The 25,069-nt window shown below is 35.7% G+C and overlaps 1 protein-coding gene across 4 annotated transcripts in view; it reads left to right on the top strand.

Annotated features, from left to right (window-relative positions):
• ARMC3 (armadillo repeat containing 3) overlaps positions 1 to 25,069 on the top strand; it is a 61,673-nt gene that overhangs the window by 19,567 nt on the left and 17,037 nt on the right. For all 4 annotated transcript variants that reach the window (XM_017817242.1, XM_017817241.1, XM_017817243.1 and 1 more), the window contains 9 exons: positions 12 to 129; positions 2,116 to 2,241; positions 3,315 to 3,383; positions 3,714 to 3,889; positions 5,237 to 5,431; positions 6,231 to 6,414; positions 11,613 to 11,765; positions 11,872 to 11,977; positions 24,667 to 24,916. In XM_017817242.1, coding sequence (XP_017672731.1) covers positions 12 to 129; positions 2,116 to 2,241; positions 3,315 to 3,383; positions 3,714 to 3,889; positions 5,237 to 5,431; positions 6,231 to 6,414; positions 11,613 to 11,765; positions 11,872 to 11,977; positions 24,667 to 24,916 — 1,377 coding nt within the window. The remainder of the gene's footprint in view (positions 1 to 11; positions 130 to 2,115; positions 2,242 to 3,314; positions 3,384 to 3,713; positions 3,890 to 5,236; positions 5,432 to 6,230; positions 6,415 to 11,612; positions 11,766 to 11,871; positions 11,978 to 24,666; positions 24,917 to 25,069) is intronic.

The raw sequence follows: 25,069 nt of genomic DNA on the forward strand, positions 1-25,069 counted from the left end.
TTTGTTTGTAGTTCGATCCATTATTGATTGAAAGCAAAACACCAGAAACAGTTGTACTAATGCTTAGTTCTCCTGAAACGGAAATTTTGACCAAAGCATGTGATGCTCTATATAAATTTGCTTCAAAAGGTTAGTATTTTTGCAATGAGCTTTGTTTTGCACGCTTAGATTTTGATAGTAGTTCACAATTTTTAGTTTCCTAGCACTGAAATCTTTAATTTCTTCTCAAAGGTCTCTGTTGAGGTTTTGGGGGTTTTCTGAAATATTGATCCAACCCGTATTTGCAGTTATAAAGTAGTTTGCATGAAGCAAATTTTTATAATTTTGTTGTAGAATTTTTTATTCACTGTTGAATAGAGCTTGTTTTAAATATAACGTAGATCTGGTTTTTTATGAGCAACAGACCTGCAATTGGGAAATAATTCTTTTTTTTATGTCACAGTTTGAGACTTCTGTACCACTGCAGTTATTTTAAGGTGCAGTTTTTAATGAAAATAACTTTTTAGCTTGTTTCTGTTATTTTTGCATAAAGTTGTTGTGTCAGGATTTCTGTGACAGATGATTTATTGGAGACTGCTCAACCTCCTTTATCAAGCTTATTCTGTCTGTTGGGAATCTAACAAGTCTCCAAGATACCAAATCTTCCAAAGGTTCCTGTATAATCTATAGCTAAGGATCATGTCCAAGGGACCAAGGACACAAGCAACTGTATAAGGCTCAATTTTATGTAGCAAGTAATTTCCTAAGCTGTCTCCTACTTACTCCATGCCAGTCACTCAAGTTGGTATATGCTGGTAGTATTCTTGGTCTGATTAATCTGGTTTAATTTTAATTTCCAGTAAATTTACATTTTCTTAAGAAATTATGGGTTTATATGTTGATTGTTATACTGATGGCGATTGCCAACACTGCTGAAGTTATGAGAGAAGAGCTGGAGGCTTTGACAGCTGGCTAGAGGTCAATGGGTTCTGAAAGATGTTTGGGCTCAGCTTGATATGGCAAGCTTGGCTGAGAGCAAGCAATCACATTTTGAATATGGAAGAGAGATTGTGGACTGTTGGGAGACAGCTATGAACCATAAGCTCTTGCTGGCTCCTTCCCTGCTATCCACAGTAAAGTATGTCATGCTGCAAGAGGGAGGACAGATGCTTATATTTTATGTTTCTACTAAATGAATAATCCTTTAAATCATTAATGTAGATATTCCTACAATCTTCCAGAAGACTTGACTGTAACTTTTCAGTGTGGCACAAGAGGAGGAGTTGTTTTCAGTTAATTAATTGCAGTTAATCTATTTTTTGAGTGTTGCTAGTAAATTAAGTCCCATCCCTCAATAAAAATACCTTGTATTTTAATCATGTCTTGGCCTGAGAATGAGCATAGTTCTCCAGTTTCCTCTTACATTCCTTGCTTGTAGCCAGAAAGAATAGGCATAGTTCATTAGAAAATGAATTATAAAGCTGTTGTGGGAACTGGGAATGGGAGTAGGATTGGGATTTTGTTTCTTGGGTTGTGTGCGTGTTTTGAGTGATCAGGAATGGAAGGTTGTAATCACACAAAACACCTCTGTTCTTTGTATGTCCAGCACCTATTGAGGTACAGAGTGCTCCATTCTCAGGTGGTAGAAATCTCGGTTAGGATTTAATGTTCCAAATCTTGGTAGTTGCTTCCATTGAGGGATAGTAAAGATACACTGAATTAATTAACTGTTATTTTGAGGAAAACAGAATTGGGAGGCAAGAAAAGAGGAAGACAAAATGAGGTTCTTAATGATACTGAATAAAATGAGGTTCTTAATGATACTGTTCACCTTTACTTTGCTAAATAGAAAGTTGTCCTTTGTACTACCATTGCAGTCTCTAACAAATGAGTGGAGTGTCCAATGGGCAGAAGTATCCTTTGCTTTACAAATGTGAATTAATCTTAGATATTATTAATCCTTGAAACTCTTTGACACATATTTATTTGGGGTATAGATTACATGATCTCCCAAGGCCCTGTCAGGCCTTTGTTTTTTGATTCTATGTCCAATAAAAGTAGCTGTTTTACTTTGATACATTAGAACTGTGAGGTTGTTGCATTTTTTCTTGGGCTTTTAACACAATTCCTCTTCAGGTGATGAAAACAAAGTGACACTTCTTGGTCTTGGAGCATTGGAACATCTGTATAAACTCATCTCACATGAAGATCCCATTGTACGCAGAAATGCCATCATGGTTTTTGGCATCATGGCTTCTAATCGTAAGAGTTTCAATTTATAAATATTTTTGAATGTGTGTTCATCAAAACAAGGAGCTGACCCATGTGAAAAAATCCTATATTAATGGCCCAGAATAATGAGTAAGTGATGCAAGGTTGAGTTTCAGTGGCTGCTATTTTTACAGTGCTTTATAGACCTATATCTAATTATTGTAATTAATCAGTTGTTTTTTTGGTGGATGTTCTACCCAATTGTATTCCATTGTGATGTCCCAACCACTCTTAAGTCTTTTCATCAACTGCTACCTGCTTTTCATGCTGCACTGGACCTTACCCTCTTTACCTTCCTTTCAGCTCAGCATTAGCATATAGTCCATGCTGCTGCACAAACATGAATTTGAATGGGCAAAGATCTTCCATTTATATTACATCTTAATTGTTTCTTTATTTAAAAGTAAATTAAACTCATACCTTTTTTCTTACATATCAACGCTGTAATATGTTGATAATGACAACACTGCCCTGTAAGATCGCACAAAGTCTGTTCCAATAGCTATTATTTGATTTTTTTTTATCCAATGATTGTGGTTTTGCTAGTTTGCCATTAACAACAATAAAAATTCATTCTGAAAGTCTTTACTGTGATTTTAATAAGACCTATGTAATTCATGTTTTCCATTTGCAGTGTGGGCTGGCATTAGCTTGAAATTGCAAAGTCGTGGCTTGAAATGATGGAGAGGTTGCTTTTAGTTTGATAATTTTAATGACAAATAATTTAAGCTATTGGGATATGACTTCTTTGGCAACTAAAACTGTGCAATATTTAATCAGAACCTGCTAGATGCAAGTATTTTGAGTAAAGTTTCAATAAAATATTAAGGAAGTTCATATATATCACATGTCAAAGAATGTCATCTGGTACTTGAAAGTCTTTTCTATTTTTTGTCCGGGCCTATTATAATCTTGGTATAACTTCAGTTGTGTGTCTTTCCCAGTCAGATCTGTTTGTCACTCAGGGGGTAACCATAAGTACATTTGCTTGGAGCAGATTCTCTTCTTTACTCAGCCAACACTGCCAAATGAGAGACTTCATATTTGTATTTATTTCATTGTAGATAATGTCAAGAAGTTACTGAGGGAACTGGATGTCACAAATCCACTTATATCACAGCTGGCACCAGAAGGTACCTTGTGCAGTATTCATTCCTTGTGCTAAAGTACAGTGAGAAATAATTTATGATTGCATTTGAACAGACAATTTAATAAAATCTTCCCTGTAACTTATGATTTGTCCTACTACATGTTAAAGAGGTAAAATGCTTTTATAGGAGTAGCTCTTACTCACTGAGTAGCGTTTTGTGTTGTATGGATGGAGCAACATGTTTATGGAGACATCAGGTAGGATTAACGGCTATTATTTATTGACTTCAAATAATATTTTAAACCACTGGATTAGTGAATATATTCTGTGCTGAATAAAACTTGATCAAAATGTTTGTTTTTTTTCCCTATAGAAGATGTAGTTATCCATGAGTTTGCTACTCTCTGTCTAGCACATATGGCTGTTGAATGTACTACTAAAGTAAAAATATTTGAGCAAGGTGGATTAGAACCACTTATCAGACTGCTAGGTAGCCCTGATCCTGACGTTCAGAAGAATTCACTTGAATGCATTTACCTTCTGGTACAGGTAAAGTTTCCTGCTGTTTGTTGCTTTAACTTACAAAGGCAGATAGACACTTCCCTCCCCAACCCCCACCCCACCCTGCCCCTGACATCCTCTGTGGGGGAAATAATTTTAAAATACTTGTTTCCTTTACTTCCCAATGTCCATCAGTGTATTTGAACCATCACACTCAATCTCATGAATGTTAGATTAGTTATGTATATAGCTCATTTGACTCTAATTCTGTTGAACTTGATGCAATTATCTGTGGTGTGCTGCAGTATAAGTATAATCAGAATGAGATTTAGATTTTTTAAATTAAATAGGAGTTTGTTTTCTCAGTTGGAAAATGCTAATTGTGGTAATGAGAGTCATAATCTGTCCATCCAAAAGGTTGGAATAATCCTGTAAATTAAAGAACTACCAATTGCATTGTGTCTTGATTTGACCAGCAGGTCCATAGCACAATTTTGAACATATTTTTAATGATAGGTGAATGCTGTCAACAGCTACTTTCCATACTGGGAGGAATAGGTTTGTTATTGGCTACTTTCACACTCAGCACTAATGTCATCCATATGCTGCTTAGCAAAAGAATGGTGCATTTGTATGGCAGTCCTCTTCCATGGCTTAAGCGAATCAATTCAATAATGAATTCAGTTTATAACTCTATCTCTTTTGGGGCATCAGAGCATGTCTATTCAGAATCACATTCTACTCTTTCTCCTTTTTTACTATCTCGCTGTCTTTGTTGCAGGGTATATCTGGATAACTGCACCTGGTGCTTGCTTATATTGATAAGGATAATTGCATGCTGCACATGTGCAATAAGCTATTTAAAAGCAAATTGTAATTTATTTATTTATTTTCTATTTTAATATAATCAACTGCTGTCTTTTTATTAAGCTGCACATTCTCTGTTTAAAGTTGAAATTTTAAATTAAATATAATTACTAAAAAAAAAGGAAGATATAACCAGGCAACCACAGTTGAGTGCAAAAAACTGTTTTCCATGCACTGAGTAAACAAAAATGGTGAAACTAAATTTAAAAAACTTCCTCAAAGAAACATTTATGTTGACACAAACATGGTGAAACCAAGAGTAAATGGGCTTCCTTAGACAGAACTAGATTCTGTAGTGTGTATTTCAGTCTTGAAAAAAACTCCTAGAATTTAAGGTTCATGGGGCTTGATTATATTGTTTGATTTTTAGCTCAAAAGAAAGAAATCTTCAGGACTGAAAGCTCTGGAGTATTGACTAATTTTTTGATGTCTGAAATCAGACTTTTGGTGTTCTTTCTGTAAAGTCAGGAGTGGATGTATTGTTATATTCTCTATCACTAACTTTATTTGTTGAATATTTTACTGCAGGATTTTCAAAACCGTGCTGCAGTTAGTGAACTGAATGTAATTCCACCGTTGCTGGAACTACTGGAATCTGAATACCCAGTTATTCAGTTGTTAGCCCTTCAAACCTTAGAAGTAATTAGCAAAGACAGAGAAACCAGGATAATACTGGGAGAAAAAAACGGATTAGATTGCTTGCTGAAGATACTGGAAACCAATGTACAGTTTACTTGCTTTAAAAGTTTTTTCGTTCTTGCTACTAATGTTTGTGTGACTAATGAGAAAATATTACTTATGTTATGGAAGAGTGAAATAAGAAGAAAGAGTTCCTTACTTGGAGTGAACTATGATAGAAATACGATAGGCTAGGATACCTAGCTCACTAAGAAAGGAAGCAAAGGGATTCACCAAAGTATTTATATTTGTTTTATTGCTTTGTTACTCTTAGTAATAAATACTGTTTTGCATTTACTGTCCATTTCTTGAACTGTTGTAAATGTCAGAAAAATTCACCATATACCTTTTTATATGATGTTTTCTCAAATTTTTTTATTATATATAGAACTCTGATGCTGGTTCCTAGTTTGAACACTGATCCTTTTTTCCTGAATTTACTTTGATATCGGTGGCCTTAGACATAATTTTCTACCTTGGAAATGTCATTGTTTATGTTATTATGATATTCAGTTTAGTGCTTCTTGAGTTCAGGTGTCACCATGGGACATAATGCATAGAGAAATTTGTGAAGTTTTTGAAATTTTAACATGACAAGTACCTGTCTAACCCACTTTGATGTAAATGAGAAACTTCTGGAGGCTTTAGTGCTTTTGATAAATTGTGTTGCATCCCAAGGCATCATCAAATAAATTAGATGAAAATGTGAATATGAAAATATGTTCTTTGCAGTATGAACAAACTGTCCAAAAGAAAGTTACAACAATTATCCTACAAACTTAAAAGCCAAAGATATTTTAATCCTGATTTGAAGGTTATTTGTTTGGTTTTTTTCCTTTATTAGGAACTGAGTGATCTACACATCAAAACTCTTGCTGTGTTGGGAAATTGTCTTGAAGATGTGCATACTCTGCAACTGATTCAGCAGACAGGAGGCCTTAAAAAACTCCTATCACTTTTAGGAGTCTCTACTGTTCCTGATATTCAGAAGAATGCAGCAAAGGCAATTACCAAAGCAGCTTGTGACTGTATGTGACTTTTCAATAATCCATGGACATAAAATTGTTTATGAAGTAAATTTTTATCCAGAATGAGGTTGTCTTACCTGGTTGAGGATAGTACTTGTGCTAGGTTTTACATATATATATATGAGAAAATTTTAAGATTTTGCTTCAATTTATTTTTAAATGTAATATATTCTTGCAAAATGCTCTTCTCAAAGAAAAATGGAACTTTGAAAATATGATCTTTGTCTTTTGATTAGTGATGCCAGGTAACTGCCATCTTAAGCCACCTTTGCTGGCACTTTCTCACCACTATCAGTTAAGACTTCATCTGGCATTCAACTGCTCGTCTAAATGTCAGGCAATTTCAAACACAAATTTCTTTAACAGGGGTCTGAAAGAAAACCTTTCAAATGGCTTGCAGATTAATATTCTCAGGGGAGTTAAATAGTTTCATTGTAATCTTTTTATAATTATTCATCCTATAGTTCTTTTTTATGTACTTTTCTTTAATTCACCAAGGAATTCTGAATTAGGCAGAACATGCTCATCATTTTTGCCCACAAGGATGGTCTTTTAATCAAGCTACATTTGAAATTCTTTCCATATATTGGCTTCTGAGTTGCAACATGTGCCAAGTAGTGTTGTGTAAAAAAACACGATGTAACTAATAACATACTTCTGTCTATAGAAGATTTTAATTCTGTCAAGGGATTCTTATGATAGAACTGTGACAGTAGAGCTTAAATATTTCATTAATATTTCTGGCACTTTGTGTTTGAATCATGGCTTTAACTGATGAGTATTTTAAAAATATGTTATTTAATTTAATACATGGGTAAAATAATCTCTCCTTTCTACAATATTTCAGACTTCCTTTCTTCTCTCCCCATGCTGTCTTATCAATTCTTTTCTCACCTTGCTTAGTTTGACATCATGAATATTTGTAATTATTTGGATTGCAAATGATACACAAAAAGAGTGGAATCTGCCTTTCCCAGTATTCTGTGGATTTCTCTGTGCTTTCATCATTATCTGTTGGAAGCTTTGCAAGTCACTGAAGATTGTTTTCATTAATGTTCAAGTATCAAAGATAGGAAGGAACCTTCTTATGCCAGTATTTTTTTGTGTATTTTCCTGTATTGTTATTTTATTATGCTACTTAGGACTGTCAGTATCATTTTTATAGTCCTGTGACAGGCTTATAAGGTGTATGCTAAGCAGATTTATATTTGCTCCTACTGCTTTCTACTGCATCTTACTCCTTTATCATATTTATTTTCAAATAAGCATAGCCTTCTTTTCCTCTTTCACACTTTTTTTCAGTTTTTGTGGCCTAATATTTTAGCAGCTGTTAGTAGAAGCATGTCTGAACACATTTTTAAAGCACGGTGGCAAGAACTACACATAATATATTACAGTACTGCCTATGATCTTATATCATGGGATGTTGCCGTCAGTGAAGATGCATCTTCTTGTCATGCTTCTTTACAAATGGAGTCAATGTGGTTTCATTATAAAGGTTTGCTCTCTTCTTCAGCCTATGACAGTTGGTATGGATACAGCAAGCTGGGAAAATAGATGAAAAGAACATTTAAAATATCTGCTTTCAAGATGTAGAATTTTGGTGACACCCAGTTAGACTTGTCCTGGTGCAGGAGAAAACACAATCCAGTAAACTCGCTGCTCAGTGTGGCCCCCAGAAGCATTGAATTTTTCAGATACACAGGGCTACTGTCAGTCTTCCAGAGGGAAGAAAAGTGGCATTGAGGCCATTACAAGAAATAGCCCAAGTGCAGAAAGAAAACAGAAATATTTGCAGTCCTTGTTTGTTTGATTGGATTCTGGTTGTAAACATACTAAACAGCCTATCCAAACTGCGACACTAATGTATACAGTACTAGTACTTGCCTTGATGTGAATCCAAAGTAATACAACACAACTCTAAGTTCTGTAGTGACTTTTCCATTAAATTTGCCATAGCCATACAGTAGCTGACATTCTTCAGGTTTGATAATTTACCAACATTTCCTGCATACATGGGAAAAAAGAGTACTGCTTTTCATTGGAATGAAAAAGTTCCTTCTGGAATGACAGAACATGTATCGAGCTGGTTTTTTAATCCTGGAAGCTGAGTATACAGCAGTGTCTGGTTTTGAAATTATTATTGTTGACAGATGGAATTTAATTTTGATGGGTTTTTTTTCCTGATAGATGTGATCATAGCAAACAGTTTTGGTTTATGTCCCTTTCAGGCCTTTGCAAAGGGACTCGTGGTGGTGTTATAAGATAGATTTATCCCTTAAGAGCTATTCTCAATATCAGAATAAATTACGTGGTTCAAACATGATATTCAATTTGAAATAGCATCTTTAGGCTGCTGCTCTGTTAAAGTACATTAAAATTGATCACATTTCTATACATAATCATTATGCCTTTGCCCCTAAAAATTTTTTTTGTTCATACATAATTTTGAATTTAATATATTAATTTATTGATGATTTTATTTTGTATGCTCAGAATTATGGTGGTGAATTATACTGTGATTCCCTCCTTGCCCAGCAAATAATGCAGTCATTTCAGAAGGCAAAATATAATTTAATGCTATAAATTATTGAATGTTTGTGAGTGGATTATCTGGACTGTTGATTAAGGAGGGCCTGATTTCCCCTGTCAATGCCAGACACACCAGCAACAACAAAATGCTATAGAGTATGTATGGAGAAAGTGATGATCATGCTCACCTGGGCTTGGCCTCACTCTGCCAAACTTCTGGTTTGAACCTCTCCCCGTTCTTTCTCTGTATCTCAGTGCAAATCCTTTCAAAAGGGAGCACACTAAACATGCTCTGTAGCCTGCTTACCATATGCATTTCATAATACAGATTTTCGTTTATCTGGGTTATCTCAACTCAAGATAAGTGAGAGCTCATGGTACTATTTAACATTAACTTCTTTTTTCATTTGAAATTGGTATAAATAATTCCATAAAGTGGTGACAGTGACCTGAATAGGCGATCAGTAGAATTCTGATCACGATTTTGAGGCAAGTAGGAAAATATATTGAAAAACAAAGGTTATCTCACAATGGGGTCAATGCATGAAAAACTGGACAGAACTGTTAGTATTCCAAACTCTTAGTTGTGTGTGCTTGAGTATTTTGCTTCACGTTAAATCAATGTATTCAAATCACTTAGGGGTTAAGAAAGTCATCACTGTAAAAATGGTGTTGGCACTCACATGAGAAGTACTTCAGTAGAAAGGATGCTTTTCAATTGTGCATTCTTTCTTTTCTGTAGCAATGGAAACAAAGGAACAATTCATACAGAGAGGATTATCAGAAAATATTCATCCCTTATATAGAATTGGTGCCTGGATTGTTAAAATATTAATAATTTTCATCGGTCTAGCTACCTAAATATATGTGGATACTCTTTACCATAAGTTCAAATTCAAAAATCTGTTTTTCCACATTATCAAAAATATATTTTTCTGTTTAAAAAATTTTAAATCACTATTTTCACTCATCCAAATTAATTATTCATAATATTATTTCATATAGGCATAAATTATCTTTAAAATGAAACACTCATCATTGTAGCTACCTTTAAAAGCAAGAATAATTTTAAAGAAAATTTGAATAGTAATAAGTAACTTGCTGTACAAAAACTAAATTACTGAGTCATGAAGAACCTCTAGAGATCATTATTAGGGATTATGGACTACTTTGTTAAGCAACAGGCCAGCGGCATACTTGATAACTTCTCAAAATGGTCTCTAATCCCAATTAAGGCCTTCTCTTGAGAGCTGGCCAATATGCATCAAGGCTGTGGCCAAGGTTCTGCTGACACTTAAAATCCTCTCTGTTTTATTTGTCGCATCTTTGCTTTGTGTTTTCATTTGTGTAAGTGATGATTCTAAAAATGTTTAAAATTGAGCTAGAGAGAAGAAAGCAACTGTAGCCATCTCACCTATGTGCATTGAGTCATTTCTGCTGTAACTAGATTTTCAGTCAAATTCCCTTTTCATTGACTTTGCGGACTTGTATTTGTTTAGTGTTATTCACTATAGATTCAGATTTATCTAAAGTAATACTTATGATATTTTCCTTTCCTTTTAAATTTTTTTTATTTGGAGGATGACAGTCCAAACAAGGGAGAGATCCCTGAGAGCAGTAGTAAGCACTGGTAAAATTTCTACATGTGTTGAAGTCCCACTGACTTCTCAGTTCATGCATTTTTTTAATACATTCAAAAATTCTACCATTTAGATAGAACTTCAAGCATGTAATTAATCTGCTTTAAATTATGCATATGGTTAAATGTTTATTGACCCTCATCACTGTACAGCTTCTGTGCTGTCCAGTGCCTTTCTGGATAAGAAAGTTTCACTCAGGGCTCTTTCTAACAAACACCTGGATTTCTGATCTCATCCATTTTGGGATGAGGGAGTTTATTAGTTTGTTAGTATCTACATACAGGTGTCTGTCAATACTTTGTCGAAGCTGTGTGTTGTTACTTGTGTAGAGGAAGGGAACATCTATGTCCTTCCCAGCTGCTGCCAGTCATCACAGAGTAGGTCAGCAGGGAGCCCTGTGTCACCAGGCTAAACTACAAAATTGAAATTCTCTGCAAATTGTGCATTGAGGAACTACAAGCTGTGCAGAATTTAAAATTTTCTTTGTAACTCCTCTTGCCTTTTTTTGGCTTTGTATCAGTATGTTGGCTTTTGCAGTATGGTAACCGATACTCCACCAAGTTCAATTGTACATTTACTAGTATGTTCTTCAATTTTATGCATTTGGACTTTGTTAGCATAAACTGAAGTTAAGCATGATCCTGACTAAGTATGATCTGTTGAATTGGAAAAGCTATTTCCATCAAGCCTGTATACATTCTGCGGTTTTAAAGTCTTTTAGAGAACAAACTTTGCCTTCTGTTGAGCTGTGTATGTTTGAAGCTGTATTTAATAGCCATCGTTTGGGCTTGATTCAGAGTTCACTGAAGTCTAATACATGAGTTGGACTTCAGTGATCCTTGTGGGTCCCTTCCAACTCAGGATATTCTATAATAGGATTTGGCTCAGGTCCTTTGTGCACATTTCTAAACGGCCGATGCCCCTGTTACCAAATATTTCGAGCAACTATATGAAATCAAATTCATGTCCTTTCACTGATCTGGAAAACAAATGCTGATTAATGCTACTGTTATTTCTCGTTTAAAGCTGAAATCAGAAAAATCTTAAATGAGGAAGAGGTTGAGAAATGTCTCCTAAACCTTTTGGAAACTGGCAGTGATGAAGTTAAAGTTGCTGCTTCCCAAGCAATTTCTGCCATGTGCAAGAATGTAGAGAGCAAATGTGCGCTTGGACTCCAGGGTAAGTAAGGTGGGAAAGGATGAGCTGAGAATTTGTGCTTTTTCTTTTATTAGGAGACTGCTATGGTTTACTTAAAGGTTCATATATACAATTATTTTTTTCAAAGGGATTCCCCAGCTGGTACAGTTGCTAAGTAGAGATAATGAAGAGGTAAAAGAAGCTGCAGTGACAGCATTAGCTAGTTTGACAGAAGCCAGTCATAGTAATGCAAGGTGAGTCTGCAATAATTGAATTATTATTTAAAACAGTAATCTGAACACAAGTGATAATATTTTGATTTTTAAAAATGCCTTGTCTTGTCCTTATCCCAGGATAGGCAGGTCTGTTTGGATTTGACTGTAAGGTGCTTTTTGGTTCTTATGAGTCATCTGGAATAGGTTGGTTCTCATCAGTGTTACAAGAGTTATGCTGTCTCTACTAACATTTGCTTCATCAAGGAAAGGTATGAAGCAGATGTAATGAAAGCAGAGATATAAATCATGTTTTGAAGAGAACATATGAACAAAATATGCCTTATAATCTAAAGCATTTGATGTGGAATTTTTTTTTAAATTCCAAATCATTAAAATAGTTTAAAATTTTATGGTTCATACAACTTTTTTGACTGATCTAAATCCAGTCTTTGATGGAGATAGCTCTCAGATCTTCTGAATATTGGCATTGTCTTGGTCTTTCTTTTTTGTTGTTGTTTCCCAAGTAATGGAGAATGCTTCTAGTGCATTCTCTGAAAGAAAAGAAAGGTAACTTCAGTATCCAAAATAACTAACAAAGGATGGTTAGCTGACTATATGTTCCCAAACAATTGTATCAACTAAATTCTGCTGTCAGTTGGAGAGTTTTGTTATCCCAACTCTATTAAAAATCCTGTTCAGGGAAAAGAAACAGAGCAGTGTGTGACGTATGTGAGCAATCACATGTAACTTACAAACCATAAAAAAAAATTCCTTAGAAGTTTCCTGGAATATACTTAAGAAAGTTGTAATCAATTCACAGGCATTCTTTGAAGTGAAAAAATAAAATAACTCACAAAATAAATTATTTGTTTCAATTTATTGATTCATCTCTAATAGTCACCAGTATTCACTTAATGTTACCAGATGGAGCCATAATTTGATGCAAGAGAATAATACTCTGTTCTCAGATTCACATAGTAGATTTTTTTTTTTTGTCTGATACTCTGCTCTCCTCATGTGCTGGACTCTTCAGTTGGTGTCAGTGGGAGTCATACACACATAAAATGAGCACAGTACTGGAGTCTAGGGGTCAAACTTTCAACTCTGCTACAGCTGTTTTTCGTAGTGCAGCCCTTTGAGGTTTCACATTGTGAAAAGGGATTTTTGAGTTGGTATAGCAGCTTATGCCAACTCATTCCATTTCTTTTGCCAAGGAGATAGTCAGGACATTGTTTAGCTCAACTGCTGGAACAATTCTCTGAGACCTCAGGCAGGGAAATAGCTGTTTCTGTTCCTCTGCATTATAATGAAGTCCATATTTGTTTCTTGCTGGGCAGAGTCAGGAAATTGTAAAGGTGGCTCACATATACTTCTCCCTCTTTGCAATCCAGCTTCAAGTACAATATGGAAGCACCAGATAATCTAATCACATGTCTTCTGTGAAAATCAGGAAGCAATAATTTACATTAAATATGTATATTGGATGAATGCCATGTGATTATATAATTACTTCAAAGCTTCATTCCTAAATCGAAACCATTAATAAGTCATAGAAGGGTATAAGTGTGACTAGGATCTGTAGACAAATATATAGTGTTGAACCCTTAGCTGATACAGATTGGTATAGTTCCAGCTCACTGACTGACTATCTGGCCCATATTTATTTTACATACACGTAATAGGAAATAAAAATAGTTTGGAGAAAATTAATTCCAGATTGAGTCACCGTAATCATATTTCGTTCTGGAGTGTTTTATGTGTTTGTATGCCACTGAAAATAAGTGTCTATATAATGAAGATGCTGATACACTTTTGTAATAATGGGACTTTGCTGTGCAATTATGTTGACAATATTCTGATCCCAAATGAGACTAATGAGACTAGCACCCTTTTATTGGTTATGTATTAGATTCTTGTTGTAAACCCTCCAAGAATATTAAATCATAAAGGTAGTAGTAGCAGGTAGACCTTATGTGTCAAGAACATAATGGCCACAGAAATGGGGAAGACTATTTGCTGTAAATGCTTTCACTTTTTACTGACTAGTCAAAAATTCAATCTTGTTGAACTCATATACATGCGTTCTGCCATATTTCATTTCATGAGCATTTTTGTTATGTATTACATTGACTGAAGGATGTGTACCTTGCCCTTTCATTTTGTACAGTATATATTTCAGAATATAAACTGAGTACAAGACATCACTATTTTTGCTGGAGATTTGTTGTTCTTGTTAGGAATATTTGCTCAAGAAGTGTAGCCTGCTTTTCATATAATATGGAAAAAAATACAATTTAAAACAAATTGTGTGTAATTAAGGCTCCCACAATAGCTAGCTCATAAAGATAAAGTCTTCCATTGATTAATGGCACAAGAACAGCATAGGTAATGGGCAGTACTACCCCCCACTAATGTATATTAACCTTGACCTTTAGGTGCTTCCCCACAGCAATGAAAGGCTAGTTCTCTACCCCTGCCCAATCAATCCTTTGTTTCTTAACTGAGACAGCTAATAAAGGTGTCAAATATGGTGGAGATTTGGTAATTAGAACACCTGTTCACGATGAACGGGACAGAGACCAGCTTGTCATTTCACACAAGTCCCCCAGCAACCACAATTTGGCAAAAATAAATAAATTAATGAATTGCTCTGCCTACCAGAGTATTTTAACCAAAGATCTAGAGCAGAAGAGAACATGAGTCCCATACAAGTGGTTTGAGTTTTCAGGTTTGCTGGAAAACATGGATTTTCAATATGATCTCTACCAGAACACATAACAATTATTATAAATAACTTCTAAAATATTTCAGCATTTAACTTTGTGCTGCAGAGCTGTTGTGTCATACTTCAGTAGCACATAGAAAAAAACACAGTGGTCAAATGCCTCATTAGTTTACAGACTGATTCCCCCAGATGACACTTTTATAAGAATTTTATCATAATGTAAGGACAGAGTTTTAATGCTGCTCTATACTGGTAATAACTTCTCTGTAAACTTGTTAATAATTAGGCTAAATAAATTTGCAAAGTATACTGCAGTTTAAAATCCCATGTACTTATTCTAACATGTTATATCCCTATGTGTATATAGTTCCAAGGTCATCCATGGTATATATATGTCAGAATTTGTTTCTGTGGTCTGCTTCTGGAAAAAAAGAGAATGATGTTCAGCTGAGTATTTGCATCCATTTTTTCCATCCCATCTTTTAATCCAGAACATTAACTTGCTTTATTGAAAACTGTATACACTTATTTGTACAACAAAATGCCATTTTAAGGATCCATGAAACCTGTTTCTGCTGTGTCCAAGCATAGGGTGATGTGGGCACAGTCAGTTCAGTAAGGACGTGAGGCACAAATCCAGCAATTACACGGGAACAAAGAAACAGCAGCGTCATCTATTGGGCAGGAAAATAAGTGATTGTGTGACACACATCTAACCCTGGAACAAATGTCTTTCTCAGCCTCTGCCTATTTTTTCCCATTTAAGGTATAATCAGTTATTTTTGCTTTCCATGTGTTTAGGGTAAGCTAATTCTGTTAAATATGAATATGATGTTAGTTAGAAGTTGCATGTAGAAATAAGATCTCAAACATACCAGTTAGTCAGACATTAATTTGACCAGCTCTTTTCTTCAGTATTGTTGTAGCACAAATGCCATTTCTAATAGCTGCCTTCATAAATCTGGGAGTGTCTGAATTCTGGGCACCTAATGGATTTGCCACTAAAGAAAAACATATGCTCTGGAATTTAGAACTGGGTACTGGATGTGAAAACTAATTAACAGCCTCAATAATATTTGTCCTAAATTGTTTATTTTAAGTGCAAAATTTATAGCATTCAGTTAGAGTTTGGTCTGGGGGAAGAAGGAAAGGGATGGTTTTTCTTCATCTGTACCAGTTGCTGCAGGAATTTGTGGTACATGACAGACTTATCATATGGCAGAATATTTCTCCTGGGGTTTATGATTAGTGTCATTTGACATATTTCTGTATTATATCTGGATTTAAGATAGCAAAGTATCATCCCAACATTTAGCAAGCTTAACCAGTTAATCAGCAAGTTTTATGTTTTTTAAATTCTTAAATTCTTCACAGGAATCAATGGATCTATTTACATTCACAATTATGTCCATATAAGCAGTTCCAGGCATTAGTGCAGCATCTGAATGTATGCTTTCTCAAATGTATCAAGATTGTCAAGATTTGGGAGTAGCTTGGGATAGGAAGATAGGTTGGAAACTTTTTGGTTATGGACAGTGCCCAGCGAGGAGACAGCAAGTTGTTCCCTTGACTTCAGTGGACGTTGTATCTATTCCAAACTGAAATTCATACACTGATCTAATGACTCAAAATACATCCTCAGTCTGTTCCATGTGGATAATGCTCACCCGTAGTGAGAGTCTCTCACCTTTTTAAACTGAGATTTTCAGTACCCACAACAGACTTTTTACTATTTGTAAGATGGGTATGGCTGTCAAGGAATGAATTTAAAGAACATCCAGTGTTCTTACATTCAAAATATTGTTGTTATTATTAGGAAGTAGTGATTACTACCATTAGGTAGTAATACCATTAGGTAGTAATCTTCCCTATTAAAAAATGGAAAACTTAATAATAGCTTTTCTCTTTCAAGACTGTAGATGAAACCTAATTCATATAAATATTGAAGCATCGATATTACATAAGGTAATACATTTGCATGAATATATGTGTTAATTTATGAGAACAGACCACAAATTTCTAGCACGAGAGCTACATTTAATAACATAAATAGGTGGTAATCTACTATAGGATTTGTCTTTTTTATGGTTTTATAGTTCTTTATGACATAAGTTGGTTTTTTTCGAAGGAGGAAATCAACAATAGAATGCTGCTGGCGGTATTGTGTAGATGTAATATGTTTTAATACTGACCCCTAGTGTCAGAATTATATTTTTGAGCTCATGTGCTGCAAGGTAAAGGGATTTTTGGGGTTTTGTGGTTTGTGCTATTATTTTTTATATTAGCATCCATTCTGCTGCAGCCTGTAAAATACAAAGAGTTATCTCCTGCCATGAACAGCTCCCTCTTTTTCTTTTCTCTTACTATATATCCATAGTGTGGGGGATTCTTTCTAATAAAAAGTAAATAAAAAACCCCACATTTATATATTGACTTCCACTGAAAGCTGCAAAATGTTTTATGGTAAATTTTTCCCTTGACAGAAAAACTGAATTAAGTCCTAATGCTGGGATGTCATTCAAAAATGTGTTCCCTCTTAAGACTTTAACATCACATCAGATGACTGATACACAACCCATGGACAGTACCCTGAATCATGCCCTGCTGGCAGGTGACAAATGTTTTGTACAACCAGCTGTTGTATTTTTCTCTTACATTTGTGAAAGTGTGGCTGTATGGAAAACTCCCTCTGTACACTGACACTGTAACTGTGTTTTGGTCTCAGTACAGTTCTTCTTTAACAAAAAACCAAAATTCTTATGCATTTTCCTGGGTTTTTTGGGTTTTTGTTGCTGTTATTTTTAACTTTGTTGCCTATCAGGCAGCTGAAGACAAAGACCAATACAGAGCATTCATCTCTATCTAACACAGATCTCATGTCACTGCATCCTGAAGTGGATGGGAACCTAAGTATATCCAAAATAGGTTCAGACAGAAAACAGAACACTTCGAATTGAATTGGGATAATGATAACTATGTAGAAATTCAAGTCCTTGTTGATATAGCAAAATCTTTTGGGCTGTTTGTACTCCCCTACCTTCTAAGCCTTGCAGTATGATCACTATCTTAGCCATGGAAGGCTGGAATTTCACTTGGAGCGTATGTAACTTCCACGTCACTTGGAGGACCTATAACTTCCCATGGTAGATTTCTGTGGGATCAGGTGAAACATTTTTCTTCCCCGATGGAGACTTCTAAACCTGGGAGAGAAAACTTTCTTTCATCTAGTGGCACAAGTACAATGATTACCCTTGAGTGTGTATCCCTGCAGTGACATTCAGTGGCATGCACAGAGATAAATTATACTTTTTATGAATTTAAAGTGGCAAGGGTTATTTTACTTATGAGTAAATTTCAGACAAATTTATTGGTGCTTTGCATGCGCATTTTCTTTGTAGTATATTTCTAAATTAAATGCAAATTTTTTAAGTGTATCTTTTAACTTTACTGTGGTGTGAATTTGTTTATTTTAAGTGTCTGTTAGGAAATTGCAGGGTTATGGCTGACCATGCTGTGAATTCAACCTGTGCACTGACTGTGGTATGTTGTCTATTTGGACTGTCTTATACATAAGACGGTAAAAGTAAGCTTTCACAAGTAACTTTAGCATTTTGACATGCAACCTCAATAATTTTATCTTAACATAGTAGTATATGTGTATTTTCTTACAGATGTAATTTTAAGAGAGAAAACTAAAAGCATAGATTTCTCCCATCTAAATATCATTGTAAGAGCTTGAGCTTTTAGCAAGGCAAAACAGTGTCCTGACATTTGAGATAAGTTCAGTGTTATCCAGAAAAGAGTTATCCAGAAGTGAAAGATGATGTCAGGTTTCACAGTCCAAAGTACTGTGTGTAGAGACTGACTTGGCACAGCTTTTTTGTCCTTCCTCAGCTGGTACTTCCAAAGATGAAGAAAAGCCACCATATTCTCACTCCCTGTGTTCAGAAGAGTTGTTGTGAGGACCCTGATTTGGCATTTTCTTTCCTTCCCTTACACCTCCATGAAGGTTGCTGTGGCAACACCTGCATATTCCCTGTTATTTTGCTTCTGTAACAGTGTAGGCTCCAGGCTCACAATATTTGTGCTGAGTTACTCATTTTTGCATGCACTACTTCTTGGATCAGAAAAAAGAGAGAGGAGGATGGTGTCTTTTTCGTTAGCTTATCCTGACCGAAGGTACATGGGATCTTTCAGGAGTAAAAAGAGATTTTATTGCTGAATCTCAAGCCTTCCACATAATAGTGGAAGTGTCAGAAATTCTTAACAAAGGTTGCAAATAATATTATAGTTGAAAGTCTCAGATATCATGAACAGATAGCTTATTACCAATGTACCTGTAATATTTTAAATTAAATATACTGCAGTTTTAGAACTGATATCTATGTAACTTTGTCAGATGAATTCAGTGACAGACATTAGAACATCTCTGTGAGTTGCTAAATGAGAGTCAGGTATTAAGTCTCTGCTAACCCAGACAGTTTAAGGTTTTATTGCTTCCAGACTGTGAGGTTTATTGAGTTTTGGGTTTGTTGATGTTTTAACAAGCTACTTGTCGTTATAAAATAGAAATAGAAGGTTCAGTTCCTGAAATGAAAAATTAATATGGTTTGTTGATATCATCAGTATTTTTATTGGAGCACAAAGGGGCCTCAAATTGTAGATCAGAGTCTCCTGTGCTAGGTTCTCTTACTCAGAATAAACATACTGACATTAATTTCCCTTGTATAGTGAAGAAAACGGAAGTAATATTAGTCTTTAAATAAAATACAGGTGACTATATACAACAGTCAATTGCTTTTGAAAATAATTAAATCACAAAGTGAAATTTTTGCTAAATGCAGAAGACATTTATTGGATGTGTGTATTCTGCTGGCATAACAAGGCAAATGAAGAGTACTAATACATTTAAGGGATAAAAAGGAAGCTATTTCTTATCAAACTTCTGGTTATGATATTCTTTCTCAGAAATTGCATAAGAGAGCTGGATCAAAAATGCCATGTGTGAAAAAAGAAGTCATGCGACTTAACAACAGATAGAGTTGATTTTAAAAAATGTATATGTAATTAGATGCATAATTCTTATGCATAATTTACATGCAATTATGTATGAAAATGAGATATGCACAGCCATAAATGGCTAGCTAAGCACCTCACACACAATCACAGTAATTTTACACAGAAATTAAACATGCAGTTGAAAACACATTTGAAAAAAATGAAGTCCCTAAGGAGTCCAATGGCTTTTGTGAGGAGGAAAAATCTGAATTTTTTCTGAGCAGAAATTATGTTAAATCCTCAGTCAGAAGGGGGGAGTAAACAGCATAGGAGCGAATAAAAATATAATTTAATATAAACCAGTTTATGTTCAGTTGTGGTAGAAGAAGCAAAACCAAACATACTTTATCATTTTTATGAAGTGTCAATCTCACTAGTGTAAATTCAGAAAATGCAGAGCAAACAGTGGTGTCAAGCTGCATCGCTGCTCTTCCCCTCTATCTCCCCTCCCTGGGAGGTCGTTTAGGTTGGAGGTTTGGGGGGCAGTCTCAAGGGTTTCTGGCAGCTCTTTGAACACTATTAGTTGCTTTCTCCCTTAGGCTAGACCTTCTCTTCAGGAGGAAAAGCTAGCTGGACCATTCCCTATGCACTAAGTAAATAATCCGTTATTTTTCTTGCCCTGGCTAGAAGGCTTGGTCACAGACCAGAACTATTATGCTTACTATGATGCCAACAAAGAGGTGGTTCATGCCCTAAAATGCTTACAGTCCTAAAAATAAAATAAACCCACAGAGTTTTGGTCAAATTTTTACTGATTATTGTTTTCACAACACTGTTAACAACATCGGAACTTTCCTGTTGCACCCCAGACACGTAAAGCAACAAAATATTCAGTTCAGTCACATTCGTATAAATCCCCAAAGTATCTGCTGAAAAAAAAGTTTGTTTTGTGAAACTTTTGGTAATGATTTTATTGACAACGTTTAACTTATTTTTGCAGTAAAAGCAGTAAAGAAAATGTTTGTTTTTTTCACTTTTCAGCATTTATTCTTTTAGTCTTAAATCGAGAATATCTGTTAATAACGTGTTACAATGTATATTTAAAAATAATAAATTAAATATTTATTATCTGACCTTTTAATATTTGTCTTTCCAATGACACTTGGGAAAAATATTTTACCTATTCTTGAATACAGTAATTGAAATCCAATTGTAATCAGAATTTTACTGTTTCACTAAAGAGCCTGGTTAAGGTCCTTAGGGTTAAAGTAAATGCCTGTTAGGTTAGGCATTCTAATGATCATAATATGGGCTTATAATTCATAACATTTGAATTATTTTAAATGTAATTTAAGCTCTGCAACTCCTACACCTATCTTGTCTGTTTTTTCTTGTTGTTTGTATTTCAGATAGACAGCTTCCACTTTTGAACAAAAAACAGTGATGTTGCAAATTCAACATCTTTTTTTCCCCCTCGTCATTGTCTTCTTTCCTTTAACCTAACCTTTTTTCTCCGTATTTAGGAAAGTTCATGTATTTTGAATATTTACACAACATGGAGGGGAAAAAATCCTGTGGATTTATATAATTTACTCCTTTTCCACATCAAAATTGAACACTTTTTTCCAGCTAAACCAAGGCACACTTCTTCCTTGAGGATGTAGTGCTGTAGTGGGAACACTGATAAAGTGCACTGTCTCAGTAGGATGTGTCTGAAGGAGAGTGTTCTGGAGGCAGGGAGAGAGGCTACGGCTGCTCTGCGTTAAGCAAAGACAGTGCTGGTAAAAACTTTCTCCAACTTTTGTTGCCTTATAATAAAAGAATTACACATTCCATGCCTCTGCCCAGGATGGAAAGGAACAAGGACCTCCATAATCTTAATGTTGTATTATTTCAGCACCTTAAGAACTTAAGCATGTTCATTCTTTCAGCTCCCTTTTGAGGTCAGGCTCTGTGGCCCAGGATGACAGTGCTATATCTGTGTTCTCCAGAGGGCTGTGGAGTAGGATTGAGTTGAACTGTGGATTCTCCATTCTTCCTTCTTCCCTCAGAATCTCTTCTATATGTGTCCCTGTTATCAGAACAAAGCATGGCATCAGATGTTCATGGCCTCTTAAAAACATACTCTCAAAGGTACTGGTTACCTTCAGCTCCTGTTCCCTGCTGTCGTCACTTCTAACAAAATCTTTTTGCCTTGTGATCAGTCGTTCTACTTGATTAAACTATACTCCTGAAACTGTGATTCAGAATGAGTCTGTGCAGAACACAGATCTGAAATAAATATGTATGATCTTCTAAATCAGTGGTTCTTAACCTTTTTGAAGTTGAGTGGCACTTGAGAAAATTGGGTGTGCTCTGTACCTCGCTGAGGTCAGCTCTGAACACACGAGGAGCTGTCACCTTGCTCTTTTGTTAAGTGCTTGTGTACTTGCTGGCTTTATGGAAATTATAGTAAATCTGCTTATAATGTGATTGGCTACGTCATTCAGTGCTGTGTATCATTCTGTAACCAGTCTGTGAGGGACGATATGTTTACTAGGATTTCCTGTGGGAGAATACATGTATTCTTGGGTGCAGTATTGGAATAGTAAGTCCTGTACTTACTGCAGAAGTATTGGATATACTACACCTGTGAGATGCAGTGATGCATTTCATGAGTAGTTAATCTGTCTCATAAATCCTGGAATTTCTTTGTATCCATCGTAAAGGAGAAACTGTTTGGTTTTGTTTTTTGGGGTTTTTCCTTCCTGCATAAGATATGTGTGTATGTACTGTGTAATGCTGTAAATCTGATACTTTATGGACATGCCTTACTGTGTATGGCCATGTGCATGTATGTGAGTGTCTCTCACACTTTGCCAGCTGGTACATTGTGACATTGTTACATGTGCTGTGAATGTGATGTTTTCCAGCAAACCTGCGATACATGTGGTGGATAGCTGATTCTTACATGTGCAATCAACATGTCCAGGATTTTTTCACATACAGCAGCCTGGATAGAGCTACAAAAGTCCTGAAGCTGGAAATTTGGATAAAATTTCATGGCAAAGAGAAGACAGTCAGTATTAACCAAAGAACCTAGAAATACAGTGGCCTTACCTAAGTAAAAAACCCAAACCGAATCAACAACAACAAAAAAGCAACCCACCAAACAAAACATTTTTACATCTTCTTCATCTGGTCAAGGAAGGAAGGTAAAGGAAATCCAGCTACTTGAAGACAGTCAGAGGAGTGCAGTGTGGGACATCTGAAAACATGGGGCTCACTTCTGAACAGAGACTGAAGTGCTTGCATTAAAGTTACTGGTGCTCCAGACGGATTCATTAGCCAAGACCAAACTAACTCTATATCTTAACGCACACCCAAGCTAATAAGCCCGCTCACCTTCAGTCCCTGGATTGCTGCCTTTTCCCTGGTTTTCCAAAGTGGGAATTACTGCCTGCCAGCCTTCCTTAGATCCATGCACCAGCACTATTTGTGAGCTGCCATGGCCTTGTACCTGAGGCAGAGATCAGAGTGACAAACCCCATTAGCCTCTGCTGATTCATTCCAGGTATGCTCAGGAGCACCTGCATCCCCCTCTGTGACAATCTGGAAATATTTGCACTAACATGAGTTCACAGTAAGATCTACATTATGTTGCCCATGTAATGGGATTACATAGCACAGGCTGGCATGTATTCTGCTTTCTGTCCTGTTTGCATAGGAGTGTGACTATCAGCATTCCTGATGGTTTTTAGTTTTCATCAATGCCCCGGCAGTCTTTGATAGTATAATGGTTTCTTTTATATGTGATACTTCTAAGCTTGTGTTTATTTTGTAACTGTGAAACTTATCAAAAGGTTAGTCAGATTTTGGTAAGAGGCTGTTACAATAAAAGATGTTTACATGCAGATTTCTCTTTTTATTTAATGTGTTCACAGAAATGTAGCAAAATTTATAAGAAGTGTACACTCCTCCGTTGAAGAGCTTTTTATGTTTTTGATGTAGGTAAAATGTACTAAAAGAGGGTATAAAAAGCAGTTGCAGGGAAAATTCAAATTGCCATCTGCACATTCCCATTGCCAACTTTTGTTTAACAGATGAGCCCAAAGTAAAATTATATATCCTCTAATAGTGCAGCTCCCTGCACCTTCTGCTGTGTTGTGCCCAAAGTTGCTATTTCCTTAGTAGTGCTTCTTCAACTATGTTTTTTTTCCTTGGATGTTTTCTAACCTAAATCTGTGAAATGATCCTTAGAAAAAAAATCCCAACAAACTCACCAATTTTATTTGGAAATGGTTAGTTTTGCGTGCCTAGCTTAGAACTTGGCCACACAAACGTTCGTCTCAGCTCTGCTGAGAGGCAGCACCCTTCAACCATGGATGCATGGGAACAGAGGGAACATGGATCTGCTGTTGATAGACTAGTTAATGTGGAATCACAGTCATAGCCAGCCCTGAGCTCTGTTCTGGTGACTCTGCTATTATCCTGCTGTCTAACTCATATAAAGCCAGCTCAGTAATTCCTACATTGCACTGAACTGCACTAAGAAGGACAGAAACTTGGTCGACTACGTTTATATTACCTAGGTACTTGATAATAAAAATTTACAGAGACAGAACAAAGAAAAATGTGACATTCCATGCACTATAATCCTCATTAGAAGTAGTGCTAGAATGCTTATGGCAAGAAGTGATAAATGTCTGCAGAAACATTTGCCTGGAACTAAAATACAAAAATCACACATCTTTAAGAAGATGCAGGATTTAACTGATTTGTTCAACACCTCAGAAAGAATCCTGTAGTAACTTAAAGAATCCAGAAGTTTGTGACTTCGTTTGTCTGCTTAGGTTGTGTCTCTTGAACTTCACACCATGAGTCATATATAAATCACACACACACACATATATATACATAATTAAATCTTGAAACATAATACGAATTTAATTGGTAAATACAGCACACTAAGAAGGAAAGATGGCCCTAAAATAACAAGTATTTTCCCCCTCCTTTCTTTTGCTAGTGCTGTTGCTGAGGCTGAAGGAATTGAGCCATTAGTGAATACCTTGAGTGCTCAGAGAGATGGAGCCATTGCCAGTGCTGTTACAGTGCTGACAAATCTGGCCATGCAAGAGTCATCCCGTGTCAGCATCCAGAGCCACGGTATCATGAGTGCCCTTGTGGAACCACTGCACTCCACCAACAGCCAAGTGCAGAGCAAAGCAGCGTTCGCTGTGGCTGCCTTTGGTTGTGATGCTGTTGCAAGAACTGAGGTAAAACTACTCTTTGAGGTTGTGATTATTGATAACATTTCTAGATTCTGAGGTCGGAGTTAAATTAACCTGGAATCTTTTGTGTCTGTTCTAGAAGTTTTGAGCTTTCTAGATTTTTTTATCTTTGTCATAGGCTTGTTCTACCGAGTTTAG

This window comes from Lepidothrix coronata, unplaced genomic scaffold (assembly GCF_001604755.1).
Source record: "Lepidothrix coronata isolate B3197 unplaced genomic scaffold, Lepidothrix_coronata-1.0 Scaffold59, whole genome shotgun sequence".
NCBI classification, from domain to species: domain Eukaryota; kingdom Metazoa; phylum Chordata; class Aves; order Passeriformes; family Pipridae; genus Lepidothrix; species Lepidothrix coronata.